We start from the raw sequence: 18773 nt of genomic DNA on the forward strand, positions 1-18773 counted from the left end.
ATATCGAGTTGAAATTCAAATCATATACCAACCATAGACCAGAGATCTAAGATAGATAGATCAGAGATTTGCGGTCCCTTGATTTCCTGATAATAATTCCTGATAAAATCGTATTTCTACATTTACTTTAAAAAAAAGATCTTTTTTTGAAAGTACAAAACGCATATTTCGACACTATAAGGGGAATCAAAATTATTAGAGTACCTTCCATTGACCTAGAATTATAAAATTTGGCAGCTAGCATCTACAGTAATTTACCACTAAACTCAAATAAATAAATGATTTATCAACCTCAACAAACCGTGAAGCAAATCAAGACCAAAAAGTGTGCATAACACAAATAGAATCCTTATTCCCATAAGAATGAAGGCTTGACTATACCTACTCTCCACAGATTAATAGGATAAAATCACAAACTAATAAAATAATCCCTAAGCATTATTTAAAAAAAACAATTCACAAATCTCAAAGCGAGCAACTTAGTAAATAAAACCAAACCACCACCACTTTATTAGACACCTTATAATAAAAATGTGTGTGAAATTCCCAACATTTTAGAAAGGGGAGGATTCCCAGGCGAAGTGTCTCTTTAACCAGTCCGAGGTGTTTTTCTACATCTCCAGAACAAAGACAAATGTAAGGTCTGCGCGCGGCTCCTCAGTAAATGAGGTGAGCGTGTCTGATTTATTACATTATTACAGCGCGGACCCTGAGGTGTACCTTTATAGCCGTCTCTACGCCCAATATATCTATATAGTACTTAGGTATATACCTACTGGTGATTCTTAACTATTATTTTCAATTATTCTTTGATATTTATTTACTTTTCCTTATTAAATAAAATGTTGGTTAAATCTGTTAATTTTAATAAAAAAAACCAGAACCAAAAAATAGTATGGTCGTAATACCTTTTTTATATAGCATTTATACTTCCAGTTTAAAATTTGAATCGACTAATATCGTAAAACAAGGAAGCATTATTATTTATTATGCTGTATACGAGTACGTATCAGGTACTTTTATATGATAACTACGGGCCCCCGGCGGCTTCGCCCGCTTGAACTATGCGATTATTTACTTTATATTATTTAAGTATATTTAGGTAAATTGATTATTTATTAAGTACGGATATCTATACTCTTACACACTTTACAGATCGTATTTTTTTTTAAAAATAAGATTGTATTTTATATTGTTCGGAAAAATTGCAGTATTTAATGTAAGAAATATTTAATTATTTCATATCTGCCAAATCGGTAGGTACAGAGATTAGTCAGAACAAGCAGAAAAGACATAAAGACGAAAAGGTGTTAAAAGTTAGCTTAAAAGTTTTAATATAATGCAAATAACTATATACACTTGAAAAGCTTAAAAAATATTATGTTATTTTAAATAAAAAATGTATAAAATTAATATTTAGTCTTATTAATTCAAGAAAACAAACAAAAAAGACAGTTATTTCTGTAACAGCGGTAAAGCTTAAGATTAAATTTCTTTTAGCATAAGAAATTGAATTTATTTTCGTTGGGAATATGTAGCCTCATTTTGGCTCTGAGCCACACAATCTCAAACTTTATGTTCTTAGTTTAGATAACTTTGTTATTATTTATGTTTTCAAGTTATTTCGAGTTCAAAATACGTTGAACTTACAAAGTTTGTTTGCTGAAAAGTTCATAAATTGCTCTTAATGACGTACATTTGCGTGTATCATAGTGAAAGTACTTACAACTAATTGCTAACGTATATTGAAGTTAATTAGAAGTTGTGCAGTGGAATTGCTCTTACTGAACTTGTATGGAGATATTATGAACTTTTATTTTACTTTATTTCTGATAAGGCCTAACAAATTAAATTATATAAGGTATTTTCTCTTCGTCTGCTCGCTTGCTCGCAATGCCTCCAGAATTCGGCGGAAAATGGGGAACGAAGTGTTTTAACACTATGATTCCTCTCGCTACCCTGCTGTGTGCGGGATAAAAAAATATGTTTAATTGTATAAAGACAATTGTTTATTGTTGCTTTTTGCTATATCTACAATATGTGATGTCTCTTAAATATGATAAAATGTAGAACTGAATAATATTTAGGCCTGAGTGACAGTTTACTGTAAACGGGACGTTGCGGGTTCGATTCCCATTCATAAGAATGAATTATAATTTAATATTATTTTTATTTCATCACTCTGGTAACGAGGTGAAGTGAAAACTATTCAACTTGATTCTCACTAAATGCTTAAATATCGGAACGGTTATCAGGTAGGGTACGTAGTGTTTTAACACTATGGTTCTCTCTGTCTTCCCTGTTATATTAATAATACAGAGTGAATCTTTAATATCAATATACACTTGTATTAATTGTCTGTCTTATACGAATATACATACAATAAAAAAAGAGTGTATATTATAGTGATTGGAATCTATAGTAGCAGAGCAAAGATATTAACAGAGTATTACACCTCAGAGACGGCAGTAATAGCCAATTTCCAGAAATAGATACTGGTAACTGCTCTCGGGGTAAACAAATAGAGCTTCTAAATCCACATTAACAAGCGATCGTCGCATTCGTACTGATTTACACCTAATAGTTACCTACTTGGGTTCCCTTTTATACCTAATCCGTATTAAATATTGAAATGGAACCCGCCACGTTTGGGGTCCCAAACCCCATTTAATATTAAATGTGGGGGTTCAAAATCGATACTTTTGAATGTTATGGATCGAGCTATTAATTAGGTCAGTTAAGATTGGACTAGAGGTTAACATTACCTATTTACACGATTTAATGTAAGTAATCAGTGTCTCGAAATGAAATAAACACACAATTAAAATTCAAACTATTAATTAATAAATTCAGATATCCAAATATCAATAGGCTTTTTCCCATTTAAAACGTAATATCTTGAATTCGCACAGTAAGTCGACGAGTTTATAATAGGATACCCTCTACCTACGCAATAACACTACGAACCTAAAATAATAAGTTATATATAATTATTGTTAATTTATTCCTTTATATAAATTACTTTGTTATTTTTAAATTGTTAAAAACCAAGCCTTATCCCTGTTTAGAGTTTGTACCACGAACATCTGTTGACCGCGAGTTGAAATTAAGTAATTCAGTTGAAATTAAATACGTTTTAAAATGAAATCAGCTTCACGCTGTATCCCGCACACAGCAGGTTAGGCAGAGGGAACCTAGTGTTAAGACACTCCGGTCCCTATTTTCTGCAGAATTCGGGGGACATTGCGTGTTGAGTGGCAGAACTCAACGCCGCGTTTTGCCTCAACACCAGAGTAAAGAAATGGAAATATAAACGTTAATAAATATTTCACTTCCTCGATAGCGGGGATCGAACCTACAGCCCGTCACGTTAACAGTCACACGCTAATGCCCCAGCGCCAGTCTTCGTAAATTATGTTTTCTTATCTCTTTTAATGTTTAAATTATAACAAAAAAGCCAAATGAAATAACTACCGCATTAAAAGCTTATAACGCTCAGAAATTATTGGATAATAATTATACTTTCAAGATTAAAATTCAAATGAACTTTCCTGATTAGTGAACTTTGAGCTAAAATCGATTTTTTATAGAACGATTGAAATTGTTTAATCTTCTGATATTTACTTAGATATTCTTTAAATTGCTTAGCATAATTTAACTTTTAGCATTTTATATAAATTAGCTTCACGCTGTATCCCGCACACAGCAGGTTAGGCAGAGGGAACATAGTAGTAACACTCTCCGTTTCCCACGTTCCATCAAATTTTTCAAGGCCTCGCGTGTTGAGTAACGGATCTCAACGCCAGGCTTTTGTCTTGGTGCCAGAGCGAAGAATTGAAAAAGAATACCTCGAGTGGGGATCGAGCCCATAACCAACACGTTACAGTCACACCCTTGTGTTCCTGCGGCCGCACTCTATTTAGGACTATTTTATATATATTAGTAAAACATATATTTTAAACAAAAGCTTAGTAAAGCTATTGTAGCTGCATCAGTTTTAGTCGTTAGTTAATACAATTTCCATACTGAGTCGGATATCACGTTCCTCACGTTTATAAATTGAAGCTTACAAATCCTTTCACTATAAATGGACTCGTAATAATAACCACATATACGTTTTTCATTTCTATTTATGTTTTCAGAAATATGTTGAATATTCAGTAAACGTAAAGTTTTTCTTTGTTGTTGTTTTAAAAGATTGACACGTGATGTGGATATGTAGCAAGCACTGAAGTATGGTACTTCGATATGTATTTAATAAAATAAATTTGATTAAATATTCTATTTATTAACAATTCTATCTTATTATTAGTGCTAGTAAAACTGTCTAAAATTAAATGAATAATGAGCTATTTTCTTAGCTTCATGCTGTATTCACACAAAGCAGGTTAGGCAAAAGGAACCTAGGTTAAGACACTTATTTCCATTTCTTCGCTCTGGTGTCGAGTTCCATCACTCCACACACAATACCATACAAAATTAGCAGAAAATGGGGAACGGAGTGCCTTAACACAAGGTTCCCTCTGCCTACCCTGTTGTGTGCGGAATACGGTGTGAACCTAAAGCTGATCTTTGGGTAGCTAAAAATTTTTTATGAACTTATAAAAAAATGTTAAAGTAATTGATATAAATGCCAATTTATAACTAATTCTAATTCATAATTTAGATTATAAGAGAAATATTATCCTGAACGTTCAGAAAATACAATTAATTTTAAGTCAAATAACTATTATTACGTACTATTTTTACTATAATTGTATCATGTAGCTCGTAGTGGCTGCGTGGATTTAATTAACCAAGAGAATTGTGATACTAACTTTCATCTCTCGTCCCAGGAGAAACCCTCGTTTCCAAGGAATATAATGAATTCTAAATATTGACTCGTGTACTGAAAAATAATTATTCATACTAAATTTACAGAAAAAAGGTCAGTTGTGGCTCAGGGGCACAAAGTGTGACTATACACGCCGCAGGTTGGAGATTCAATTCCCACTCAAGGAAATGAAATATTTAATATTTTACAATGTCTTCGCTCTGGTGTCTAGGCAAAGCTCGGCGTGGGCTCTGCCACTTATCGCGCAATATCTACAGAATGCGGCGGAAAATGGGGTGCCGGTGTCTTAACTCTCTACCTATCCTGCAACATGCGGGATACTGCGTGATACTGAGAGAGAAATTTACAAAAAAAAATGCACATCATAAAATTTTGTCTACTAAATTTTCATTCTTCATCATTTTGTATTTCGCTCTATATTTTTTCCTCCTCAAATTGCTTTTAACTGGACCAATTAATTAGATTATACTGTACATTGATAGATGATTCAGCCGCTTTCTTTTCTTCTTTCTTTCTTATATTATTAATAGAAATTAGGTCATTTTAGAGGCCGTCTATAAACGCGACGGTTGTGTGTTCTATTCCGAATTCGAATAAAATATTTTATTTTTCATTTCTTCACTCTGATAAAACATAAAACCGGATAAAAAGAGGGATTGGGCTTGAAATTCAAGGAAAAGTGGGAAAGAAGTGTCTCAACATTAGGTTCTCTCTGCCTATCCTGCTAACTGCTATATACAGAATGAAACTGAATAAATAATTTTATATAATATAATATATAATAATAAAATAAAATATAATAATTTATTTCATGATAAATATTATTATACACTTACTTAAAAACTATCTAATTTACTTAAAATTTATATACTTTAAAATCTATAAAACATACTTATTTAATTGTCTTATATTTATCAAAAAAGCTGAACAAACTTGGTCATTTTACATTCAAAATTTAAAAAAAAATGTACACAACAAAATAATTTCACATAAATGTTCTGCGTGTCAGTCACGAGTGGGTTGCAAGCGAAGCTTTGTGTCATATTTCCAATACACCGTCAGTCATGCATAGTATTTAAAATGCGAGAACTCAAAAACGCCGTGGGCCGCGTAATAATTGTCACCACTTCTACGTTTATACGACTGGTTCATATAAAAAAGTGAATTTTATCCACTAAAGGACAAGTTTTATTAGCAGTAAACAGTTTTATAGTCGAGAAGGGTCGACGGGAGAGCCACAAGTTAGACCGATGGAATAGTGAATTGCAATTTTATCATAAAAAAATCCACTTTAGTGTGCATTTATTACACTGCCAATCTATCTCCTCCAAGTTTAATCCTCTTTGTTTGCTACCGAAAGTCGGCTTTGACTTTAAACTATTATCGTTTAATATAAGTTTTAAACAGGATATTTGCTATAGAGTTTTTCTTTACATTAACTAATTGTTTCAGAGCTTCTCTGTATACAACAAGTATATGATTTTCAAATATGCTGTTTTCATAATATTATTATTAGCAACTAACCGGAGGTTTGGTTGTGGTTGCGGTTGAATTCGCCTACCAAATCGAATTTTGTTCAAAGTTTCGGTTATGTTCTGACATCATATTGAAACTTTATAATTCTATTTTCACTGAATTACAAGATACCTAACGAATTACATTACTATAGGCTGTAGAGGAACGCTTTATACCGCACATGTGGAAAAAAATCTACACCCGAATTCGAGCCATTGTATGTTGCGTAATGGATCTAAGCACCAAGCTTTTTTATCCTACAACTAGGTTGTAACGGGTATGAACCTACAATTGTCACGCTTACAAGAGACTGACTGACTGACTTTTGTCTCCCACTGCCTCTCTCGTTTTACAATGAACAAAAAACACTTTACACAAATAAAATATAATCCCATCAAAAACATAAATGTAAAATGAAAGCCAAGTTCTGTAATAAAACGTATGCTTTCAGCGATAAAAGAAGTGAGATGTAAATGTATGCCAAGTTCAATGGTCAGCCCTGAAATTTATTTTTAACAATATAAAATATTTTATAACAACTGAAAATGCCCATTCTTCTTACAACTTAGAGACTTTATTTATGTGTAATATCTGACTTGGCTAGTTTTCATATGAATTTACAATAGAATCTGAATAGAATAGAATTTGAATATGTTCATTTATATCGATGTAAATTAATTTGAAAACTAGCCAAGTCAGATATTACACATAAATAAAGTCTCCAAGTTGTAAGAAGAATGGGCATTTTCAGTTGTTATAAAATATTTTATATTGTTAAAAATAAATTTCAGGGCTGACCATTGAACTTGGCATACATTTACATCTCACTTCTTTTATCACTGAAAGCATACGTTTTATTACAGAACTTGGCTTTCATTTTACATTTATATTTTTGATGGGATATCATTACTTTTTGTACAGAAATTATAAGTAGGAAGGTTCATAATGTAATCAATATCAAAATATTCTTTATTCAATTTGCCCATTACAAGTACTTTTCCTATAGGGAGCTACTACGGCAAGAAACTCAAGAGTTGCTTTTTTTAAATCATAGTTTAGAGTAAGCGCTTCATAGGACATTTCTCTTCGCCGAATAAACCAAGTAGGACAACATTGTGATAATACACTTCTATCTTAATATTGTACAAATCTACTGCAGCCTTTATTTCGGAAGTAGCTCCGTACGTAGTTAAGCAAAGCATGTCTTCTTTAGAAGAGTAAGGATTCCCGTTTCGAGCGCTAGTGTAGATACTTAAATCATTCCAGTTACGACATACGTACTCTACTATAGTCTCGCGCAATTTATTAGTTTGTTGTATATCAATACGCTCAAACGAAGAATATGCAATAGCATGGAAGAGACAGCTCCCATCGGGAGGCATTGGAACAATTCGGTGTAAGTTCTTGTTTCAACCACAAGCAATTCTATTGAACGACTCATTGTTCAACATGTCTTGGAAAAAATATAAACAATAAGTTTATTAAGTGCTGACGGTACCAATCTGAATTGATATGATCCCAAGGTCGACTTCGTTCTCTGCCGTTTTCACATGTGTTCCTAAAACCAGTAAAATCATGAAACCCAGGCCAAAAAAACCATTAAAATATGAGCGCCTTCGTACAATAAAATATATCTAATATAATTAGGTATTTACTTTTTTATTATGGTCAATAATATTATGTTTTATTACTCTTAAGACGATTTTTAATTATATATGAAAATAGATTATATTTATCTATGAATCTCGACTATAGTTTTTATTTTGTTGATTAAATGACAGTTGTCAGATTATAAAGTAATTAATGTATGCTGCGTTTAGAAATCTGATATATTTATTATTTTTTTTTTTCTAATTTTATTATTTTGTTGGAATAACTCAACACGCATGCCTCCAGAGTTCGATGGAAAGAGGGGAACTGAGTGTCTTAACACTAGGTTCCCTCTGTCTACCCCGCTATGTGTGGGATGCATCGTAAAGCGGATTTATTTATTTTTTATTAATTTGTTTAAGTAATTTTTAATTTTCTCTTTTTTACTCTTATTTTTTTTATTAACAATTACTTAAATTTTTACTGTTAATAATTACTTTATAATTACTTCTGTTAAGATAGCTGGTAGGCTGACAATATATTAAATTAAAAATCAAACCAGCTTCACGCTGTATCCCGCACACAGCAGAGTAGACAGAGAGAACCTAGTGTTAAGACACTCAGTAACTCCACTTTCCATCGAATTCAGGAGGCATTGCGTGTTGAGTGGCGGAACTCAATGCCGCGCTTTGCCTTGGTGGAAATATAATTTTTAATAAATATTTCAATTCCTCGAGTGGGAATCGAACTAACAACCAGTCGGTTTTACAGACACACTTTGTGCCCCTGTGCCACGACTGACCTTACAGATAGTATATTATTATTAAATTTTATATATATTTCTATCAATATAATTATTATTTTTATATTTATATTTTAGTGCATTTTTTTCTGTTTTAGGGTTCTGTACCTCGAAAGCAATAAAACAGAACCCTTATAGGATCTTATATAGGACTTAGTACTTAAATATTGTAATAATAATTTAATTTCAAATACGTTAATCAACTATGCAAATACTAAGAGTATAATAAGTACTAAAACATATGTTTAAATTATAATAAATAATAATGAAGGATGTTAATCCATTTATTATCTATATATATATAAAAGGACTTGTCCTCACTGACTGAGGTAAGACGCACGCACAGCCGTAACCGCTGTGCGTAGAAACGTGAAATTTGAACAGATGTTTACTTTCGTAATCTGGACATCCACTAAGAAGGGATTTTAAAAATTATAACCCTAAAGGGGTGAAATAAGGGGTTGAAAGTTTGTATGGAAAAATCTTCAAATCGCCACCGATTTTTATAAAATTTGAAATTTCGACTCTTAAAAATATTTCATTGAACACATGTTTCATGGTTTATTAGAATTCACCCCTAAATAAGCTAGCGAAGCTGCGCGCGTCCGCTAGTATTTTTATATGTTTACGTGAAGCCCTTGAAGTCCACATGATGACAGGCTTTCTCAGGACATAAATTAGAGTCATTTTCAGCTACCAATGGAGACATATCTTATCTTAAAATATACTTGAAAGCATCGTGTTGTTTTAGATGGCTTACGTAAGGAATAGTGAAGTTAGTCTACAAAACAAATAAAATATTTACTAACGTGTGACATAAATAAAAGCAACATATATAAATAATGCATTGCTCTTATATTATGCCAGGCGCTACACTATAAGTAAATGTGCCTAATTGAATCTATTTATTGAAAAATTATAAGAAAATATTAAAAAAATACTAGTTTCGGATTTTTCCCTTGATATACACCCAATTACTTAACCGGATGCTAAATTTCACCATTCTAGGTCATCTGGAACTTGGTTAACATTAAGGTCTATAGGTCAGTCACCCCCCTAAAAATTTACGATTTTTGGACGTCATTATCTAAATAACTGTTTGAGCTGTGTTTATGAAATTTTATGCACGTATACAGGTAGGGGGTCTTAATATTTGAGCCAAATATGACAGGTTTAGGTGGAATAGTTTTTGAGTTACGAATAGGTAAAAAGTGGCTTCAAATGGTTCGTGTAAAATAACACACGGTGCTGCTCGCCAGTTCTGAAACCCAGAACTTGGCACGCGCTTCCGCGCGTTTTAAATAAAAGGAATAAAATTAAATATTCTTGGTTGACAACGTTCCATAAGTTTATATTAAAACAAATTAATTTGTTTTAGTTTTAAATTAAATTATATTATGAACGGACGAAAAAAGTGCTTGTATGAATAACGTGTCAAGCGTTCATTAATTTCATCTTGCTTCTCTAGTTATACTTAATTTGTGGCAAAAAACATTTCATTATAAAATTTCTAAAGCTTCAAAACTTGTTAAGTTTCAATTTCCATTTTGATTCATAATGAGTATAATAATTTAAAAAGTACTGGTGGTTTTAATTATATTTTTTTATATAAATATATTTTAATTTCATACACAATTTTTTAAGTGTTGTTTCAAGTTTATTAATTTAGTGGGGCCTGCCTTAGTGTCTACATTTGAAATTGGCAGGGAATCTATTATCAAGACACCCAGTATATGACATTGTCAAATTTCCAAAACATCACGCAACTCAACGCTGCACGTACTTTGGCATGTTAGCAGAGTGAGGAAATGAAAATTATTTATACTTCCGAGTGCAAATCGAATTTCACGTTTCAACAACAATCGTAGGATCAGTGAAAGTGAGAGTCGCAGACGGCCTTCCAAACTTATATTAGTTTTTTTTAGCTAAATGCCGTATCCTGTACATAGCAGGATAGGTTTCGGCTTAAGGAACATGGAAACCTAGTGTAGTATCTAACAACTTCTATTGTCCACTTCGAATTCTAGTGCCATTACGTGTTGAGTTGCGAAATTCAACACCGAGCTTTGCCTCGACACCAGATCGAAGAAATGAAATTATTAAATATTTCAATTCCTCAAGTGGGAATCAAACCCACTACCTGTCGCGTTTACAGTCACACCCTTATGCCCACGTCACTACTGGCCTCTTTTATTTTATTTAATAACTAGCGGACGCACGCAGCTTCACTTGCTTATTTAGGGGTGAATTCTAATAAACCATGAAATGTGTGTGTGTGCCCGCCCATATGTTCAATGAAACAATTTTAAGAGTCTAAATTTCAAATTTTATATAAATTGATGCCGATTTTAAAAAAATCTGAGAACCTAGTATTTAAACACTTCCGTTGACCACTTTCTGCCGAATTGTCAAATCATTGCGGATTGAGTGCTAGAACTTAACCAGAGTAGTACCAGACAGTAGAGTTAAAATGAAAATATTAAATATCCTCGAATAGGAAATACTCACAACCTGTCGCGCTCGTTCGTGTTTAAAAAAACTTAGTTAATAATAACTAAGTATTATCAGAATATATATTCTGATGATCCCAAATCAGGGAATATTTCACTACATGAGTGAAGATAAGTTATTTATCAAATCAAAAAAATAAATCAGCTTCATGCTGTATTCCGCACATGGCAGGGCAGGCAGAGGGAACAGTTATAAGAAACTCCGTTCCCCACTTTTTGCCGAATATTTCGAGGTATTGCGTGTTAAGTGGCGGAACTCAACGCCGGGCTTTTGCCAAAGCGAAGAAATGAAAATATTAAGAAATAATAAATTCATTCTCTCGAGTGGGGATCGAACCCACAACCGTCGCGTTAGTCACCTGTGCCCCTGCGCCACGACGGCTTGGCGTTATTTACCATTGTTTACAAATAAATACATTTATAAACTTTGCTTAAAATATAATTGTCTAAATACTTGAATATTATAGGAGATGTGACTAGATTTTTTGTTTTTTTAAAATAATTATAATATGTTATTATGTATAATATGTTGCACAAATAAAACCTCATAATATTTGACAGTCACTTTTAAATATCATTCCATTGCATTGAACTATAATAAATTTTGAATATTTTTTTCCAGATCTCTCAAGGATTTACCACAGGTAGAATCTAATCATTTATATAATGGCGAAGTTTTAGCAACAGATTATTTAACATACTGCAAAAAAGAAATAAACAACAATTTGAGGAATAATGAAGATAAATAATTTAGAATATTATAAATATTTTTTGTTCAAATAAAACAGTGTAACTACTCAGTGTAATCAGTCTTATATTTTTACCTATAATTACATACAAAGTATTAAGACATATGTTCACTTGACACGGGTATCAGGAACATTGGATCTGTAAAGCAAATAAAAAAATAAAATCATTTTCTATGTTCATTAACAAAAGTCCATTAAATGTTACAAAATAAAATCCTAGATACAGAAACACTGCACTGCTGTCAAATGTATGTAAATTATATCTCTGATCGCTCGCTCTGGTCAGTTTCCATTTTGCAAGCTTTTACAACAAGAAATAATTAATTATTTATAAAGTCACATTCTATATTTTACTATAAAGGAGTCATACTTACCAGTCCTGACCCTCTACTATAAGTAAGTATAAATGAGTAATAATACTCACCTATTCGAAGTCTCTGGAATGTGTTGTGTATTGTATATGTGTTTATTATGTTTTAATTTTGTTTAAGAAGCGCATATAAATAAAAATAAGAATATATCGTGTGAATTGAAAAATACATATCTTTTACCATTTACTTAAAAAATTATGCAATAAAAAAACGTATATTTTTCATTAGACTGATTGAGTGGGTGTTATGTGACTAGTAAGCATTTCCAAATTGTGTTAATTAAAATATATAGATTTCACAACAAAACAAATACATTTGAATATATTACCACCGGGAGGAAGAGGATGAGGACCTGGAGCGGCGGCGGCGCGGTGGCGCGCGGGGGAAGCGCGAGCGCGACCGCCTGCGCCGCGGCGGAGAGCGGCGCCGGGGCGGGCTGCGACGACGGTACCTGCAGCATTGCCAGTTATGAATAGCCCGATAAGTTTAATTATATTAGGACTGCTTAATTTTTAAAGTAAATAAATTATTAACACAATTGACTTATTGACTTATTTACACTAGAATTAATGCTTTAAGTTTTATTAACTTTCCCATCTCAATCTACTAACAATGAAGAAGCTTTTGAAAAAGTCTAATGTCTTCTAATCATAGGGAATGTCAGGAGCAGAGTCTCTTAACAATATTTTTTACATTAATTCTTTGCCTAACCTGCTATTGAATGATTATGCACAAATTTAAGTGTAGGATATAATAATTGTAAGTAATTGTATTTCAGATAAGCAGAAAGAACTTGGTGTTTACATAATTGTTCTTTTACCTATACCAAATAACTTGATTACAAATAAACAATATGCTTATATATAAATGAGTAACCGTGGTGGCGAGTGTCGCCTGGGCGGCGAGTGCCGCCTGGGCGGCGGGTGTCGCGGCGGCGGGCGCGGCGAGGGCCGACGCGGTCGCGACGGCACCAATACCGGCGCCGCCGTTATCTCCTGACCGTCCACTTCTCCTGTACGCATTCAAATAAAGATATAACTAATTACTACAGTGACGAAAAAATGCTTACCTAGGGCCATGCAATGGGAAATATTAATACCTATCATCGCGACAAATATTGTGTAAATTTTTAACACAGTAAAGTGAGTGGCTACACTTGCAAGGGTCAATGTGAATACCCATTCTTGGTAATAAGACAATAGGTCTATTTTATCATGACTAAATGAAGAAAAACGATATTCATAGTTTGGCCACTTTAATACATTAATTCTCGTAATTTAATGTCTTACTAAAGATTTGGACCTAGCAATAACTTATATAGCATACCACCAGCCATATGCTTCATAGCATTTTCAGCTTCATCTGCGTTGGTATACTCCACATATGCATATCCCCGTCCATTGTGTGGGTGCAGCCGGTCCATGGGGAACTCCACTGCCTTCACCACTCCATATGTGGAGAAAATCTCTTGTATGTGATCTCTTGTTACATTGAGTGTCAGTCGCCCAATATGGATGCGTGTGGGGCGCGGTGGTAGCGACCTCTCACGTTTTTTGCGGCTGGGCGTTCTAATAGACAATATTATGGTTATTGAGTTACACGACAATTACTGTGTTTACTTGTGTTGTCTCATACATTATTGCACAATGTGGTTTCAAGAGATTAAAAGCTTTTTTGTCAATTTAGTCATAAAAATCTTAGAATTTTCTCCCAGATATCCCAAAAAGAATAACAACATAGATCCCTGATTTAATTTTTTTCAATATAAAATTTTATACTCTCTCTCTATTCATATTAGCATTTTCTTCATTTTATCAACTTGATGATACAGCCTTCAGTTATATGGATTCATAATTATCACACTACAACTACAACCAATTATATTGAATATGTACTTAAATATGTGCATACATAGGCCAGTTGTGACATAGGGACATAAAGCACTTATTAAATAGAATCCACATTAAACATGAGTGCTTTTTTTCTACCAGTTTATGCTGGATTGCCAATCGAAAATAAGTATTTCTAGTACAAAGAAACTTAAGAGAAAAAAAAGTCTTTAAATGATAGTGAAAACTGAGAGTAAATTATTCTATTATTTTTATGAGTACTAAACAATAATCAGAATAGTTTATTATTCAGGAAAGTGATAAAAGCTAAGTCGTTTTTTTATAAATGATATTCTGCCAACATACAGTTACTTTAGAAAATATCACACAATCAAAAGTTAGAAGATTAATATCAAAACCACTATACTTTTCATGTTTATCCTTGTTCTTAACTTTATCATTACTTGATGGAGCTGCTTTTACAATTGCTAATTTCTGTTTATCTCTTAATGGTGAAGTATCTCTAATTTTCTCCCTGTCAAGCTTCTTTTGGTCTTTTACTGGACTTTTAATATGAGGTGAAATCCTATAAAATATACAAAATACAGAATAAAATGAAATATAATAAGCATTTGTATTATGTTATATTTTTACATTTTGAGTTATCTATAAATAAATAGTTTGCAATGCAGTAAGTAAGTCTAATCTTACTTCTTTTTTGGCCTGGACCGATCATTATTACTACCGCTACTGCTGGATGAACAGGAACTCGACGACGACCGTGGCGAACTTCCCGAACTGCTAGATGATGATGCCGACGACGATCTTGAAGAGCTGCTTTCTGAAGAACTAAAGAATCAAATGTATTAATGATAAAAATGTGCTGTGATGAAATCGCTTTATAACCTATACATTTAATATTCATATAAAAATAAATTCATATCACGAACCTATCACTGCTATCACTACTACTAGATCCAGAATCTCCTTTCTTCTTTTTATCCTTTGGTTTTTTCTTATTTTTTTCCGAAACGACAGAGGTTCGTGCCCTGTGTTAGTCATCAAAAAGTATTTTTAGTTTACAGGATAATTAATTAATCTCTAATATTTATTAAATTATATAATAACACAATTTATCTGAAAACATACATGATTTATTTCAAACAGAATCTTATGATAATAAAAACAAAATTCAGCACTAAACCAAAATACCGCACTTCAGTAACAAACACAGATAACAATAGGCTTGCACTATTTTGTAGCGTCAGGTTATTAGTGTTGCCTGATGCTTGACCATTATATTATTTAATGTATATTTAATAAAACGTATGGTATGTGGTATATAATATATAAATAATATAATTCGATAAGATTCCAAAAAATAAGATACAAAAAAATAAATAACTATTTTAAAAATATTTCATTAATTTAAAAAAAATGTTTGTGATCATATATTTTAAAGTTAATATAACTAATTTATATCCATACCTATATTATAAATTTGAAAGTAACTCTGTCTGTCTGTTTAATTTAATCTATCTGTCTGTCTGTCTGTTTGTCTAAGCCGCTAATTTAATTGTGATAAAATACTCATATAAAGATACTTGAGGGTCTCGGGATGAACATAGGATACTTTTTTTCTCATATTTGTAATATTTTCGATATATACCAATATATTAAAATATTTATTAATTTGACATGCAATTTATTCTGACATGTCAGTAACAACCGTCGCTATGCAACCGTTGCCAAACAACGATTTGCAAAGTTTGTTGTTAGAAAACGTCACCCAATATGAGCTTGCTTAACGCATCTCTGTATTGAAAACTGAAAATAATTTCATACAAAAATATTTAATAAATATTCGTATAGTTCAAGCCGGCGTAGCCGCGTTCGGATCCACTAGTATCTTCTATCTATATATATATATAAAAGGACTTGTCCTCGCTGACTGAGGTAAGACGCACGCACAGCCGTAACCGCTGTGCGTAGGAACATGAATTTTGGACAGATTTTGAAAAATTTTAACCCTAAAGGGGTGAAATAGGGGTTGAAAGTTTGTATGGAAAAAAAATTAAATCGGCACCGATTTTTATAATATTGTAAATTGTTTCACGGTTTTTAAAATTTACCCCCTAAGGGTGCCAATAAGGGGTTCACAGTTAGTATGGAAAAATCTTTAAATGGCCACCAATTTTTATAAAATTTGAAACAGATGTAAGTGGAATTTATAAGTTTGCTGACATAAACTTAACTTACAACTGACTTCTCCGTATGTACTTATAGCCTAGTATACATAATTAATTACGTAACTATGTCTCATTTAGTTATTTTTATTTGATCAAGGTACTTTTTAAACGATAAAAAATCCAAAGGTGTTCTATTTCGACACGTATTTCTGCATTTTTTATATGCAAACTCGCATTTTTTGTATATATTGTACTCTTAAAAACCTAGACGATCGCGAGTCGAGGTGCAGTGACGCAGCGTGACTGCACACGTGACCGTAGTGAGTTTGATTCGCACTTGAGGAGAATACATTATTTAATATTTTCATTTTGAAAGTCCATTCATTTCGGTGAGTCCCATAGTACCGCTCACATTGAGGCACTGGCCTTCCGTATGAGCGATCCGTGTATATGCATTTCCAGCGATAACAAAAAAAAGGGGTTGACAGTTTGTATGAAAAAAAAATAATAAATCGCCACCGATGTTTGTATATAAAATTCTAATCTCTACAGTTGAGTATTAGCTTGACATCGAATTCACCACATGGGAAGCACCAGCTTTCAAATAAAAAGAGAATCATCTTTAAATCGGTTCACCCAGTCGAAATTTCCGAGGTAACAAACGTAAAAAAAATAGTCGAATTGATAACCTCCTCCTTTTATAAAGTAGATTTAAAATAAAAACAAAAGAATGTCTCCGCCTGTACTTCTAAATAAAATATTACAAAGCAAAGAACAAATCTAACAAAAGTAAGCCTCAGTTTTCAGAATTCATTACAAATTCTTTTTTAGAAAACTCTACTATGAAAAAGAATTTAAGCGGCACATTGTTTTTGTTGGAAAACTTAAAATGTAAAATGCGGTTATTATGAACGAGTCTCATCTTTGTCAGATGTCATTAGCTGATGAACGTTGATGTCTTCCACGACTAACACTTATTTTCCTTTGAGGAAAAATTGTCTTATTTTTTTCCAAGTAGCTGTAGATACTGATATTGTTATAGAGACATAGTAAGCTTGTAGCCTAGTTTATTGTGATACGCATTTCTATATGAAGATCTCATATCTTGTATAGGATTGCGTACTACGAGTATGTAGGAAGATCTAATTTCTACTAGTTTAGCTATGCACCATATTACAGAACATTCAACGAATACCTATTACGTTAGTATATTATTTAAATGAAATAAAATAAAATTTACTTCTAAATAAAAATATTTTTTTACCTTTACTCTTCATCCCCACCGTGATATCCAGAGAGAACGCAGCGCTAAACGCCACAATCTCTGTATACCACTTTCGCCTCGTCCATTATCCTCAACCTCATGCTTTTGTAAAAACAATACACTGCTAGATGTAATTCTTTAGTGGTAAGATTTGGAAACAAATATTTATTTCTATAAATGGTATAAACGATCAACTGTTCACGCTGTATACCGCAGATAGCAAGGTAGGCAGAGATAACCTAGTTAAGACTACCCATTCCCCACTTTTCGCCGAATTCTGGAAAAAATCGTGTTGACTGGCGGAACTCAACCGCGCTGCGCTTTGCCTTGTTACCAGAGCGAGTGAACGAACTGAAATTATTGAATATTTCATTTCGTTTATTTCATTGTATTTCATTTCGTGGAATTTGAACCCTCAACCTGACACGTTTACAGCCGCACGTTTGGGCCCCTGCGCCACAATTGGAATAAATTTCTATTTAACATATAAATTGCATCACTCAAATAGCAATTCCATTGTAACAGCAGTGACCAAATAGATGTACCTATACAGACGCTCAGCTCGAGATAAAGGAGGAAATTGTATCTGATGCTTTAAGGTTCCAAATTTATACGTTACTAAACGTATGAATTTAGAACCAAATACAGCTTTATATAAGTTTAATGAAATATATAATATTTTAATATTTTCCTCGCTCTGGTAGCGAATACACCTTATTTTTAACTAAACATATCAATGTTATTTATTTTATTAATTATCATTAGTAATAGCTCAAAGAATTGGTAGGCTGAAGTGGCAATGGGCGGGGCATATTTGTCATAGAGCTGACGGCCGCTGGGGCAGATGTATTTTAGAGTGGAGACCTCGTACGAAACGTCCAGTGGGGCGACCTCCTGCTAGATGGACCACGACCTGAAGAGGTTGGCGGGAAGCGGATGAGTCCGAAGGCCTGAAGATTGAGTGTGGTGGCGAGAACTGGGAAAGGGTCCAACAGTGGACAATCGATGGCTGTCGATGATGATGATTAATATTTATTGAGAGCTGTACGTTATTTTAATTTTAAATACATTTCTTAACCTAAAAATACATGTAATACGAAACATACTATAATACTGGCAA

The 18773-nt window shown here is 32.8% G+C and overlaps 1 protein-coding gene across 1 annotated transcript; it reads right to left on the bottom strand.

Annotated features, from left to right (window-relative positions):
• Window positions 1–12045: 12045 nt before the first annotated feature.
• On the bottom strand, window positions 12046–15485 carry LOC146526871 (uncharacterized). The gene is made up of 8 exons (XM_085206467.1): window positions 15350–15485; window positions 15151–15249; window positions 14912–15049; window positions 14628–14786; window positions 13698–13939; window positions 13248–13383; window positions 12700–12822; window positions 12046–12139 (listed from the first exon to the last, which is right to left on the bottom strand). Coding segments are annotated over exons 1-8 (900 nt in total). The 5' UTR covers window positions 15352–15485; the 3' UTR covers window positions 12046–12138.
• Window positions 15486–18773: the final 3288 nt, after the last annotated feature.

This window comes from Heliconius melpomene, chromosome 21 (genome assembly GCF_056956725.1).
Source record: "Heliconius melpomene rosina isolate 202511_hmr_F chromosome 21, ASM5695672v1, whole genome shotgun sequence".
Classification (NCBI taxonomy): Eukaryota; Metazoa; Arthropoda; class Insecta; order Lepidoptera; family Nymphalidae; genus Heliconius; species Heliconius melpomene.

Excerpts from the sequence above, each read along its gene's own strand:
- LOC146526871 (XM_085206467.1), bottom strand. Across the intron at positions 13,940-14,627 it reads AACAAGGATAAACATGAAAA|AACGCCCAGCCGCAAAAAAC; the intron begins GTATAGTGGTTT and ends ATTGTCTATTAG. Across the intron at positions 12,823-13,247 it reads AGGCGACACTCGCCACCACG|GTACCGTCGTCGCAGCCCGC; the intron begins GTTACTCATTTA and ends GCAATGCTGCAG.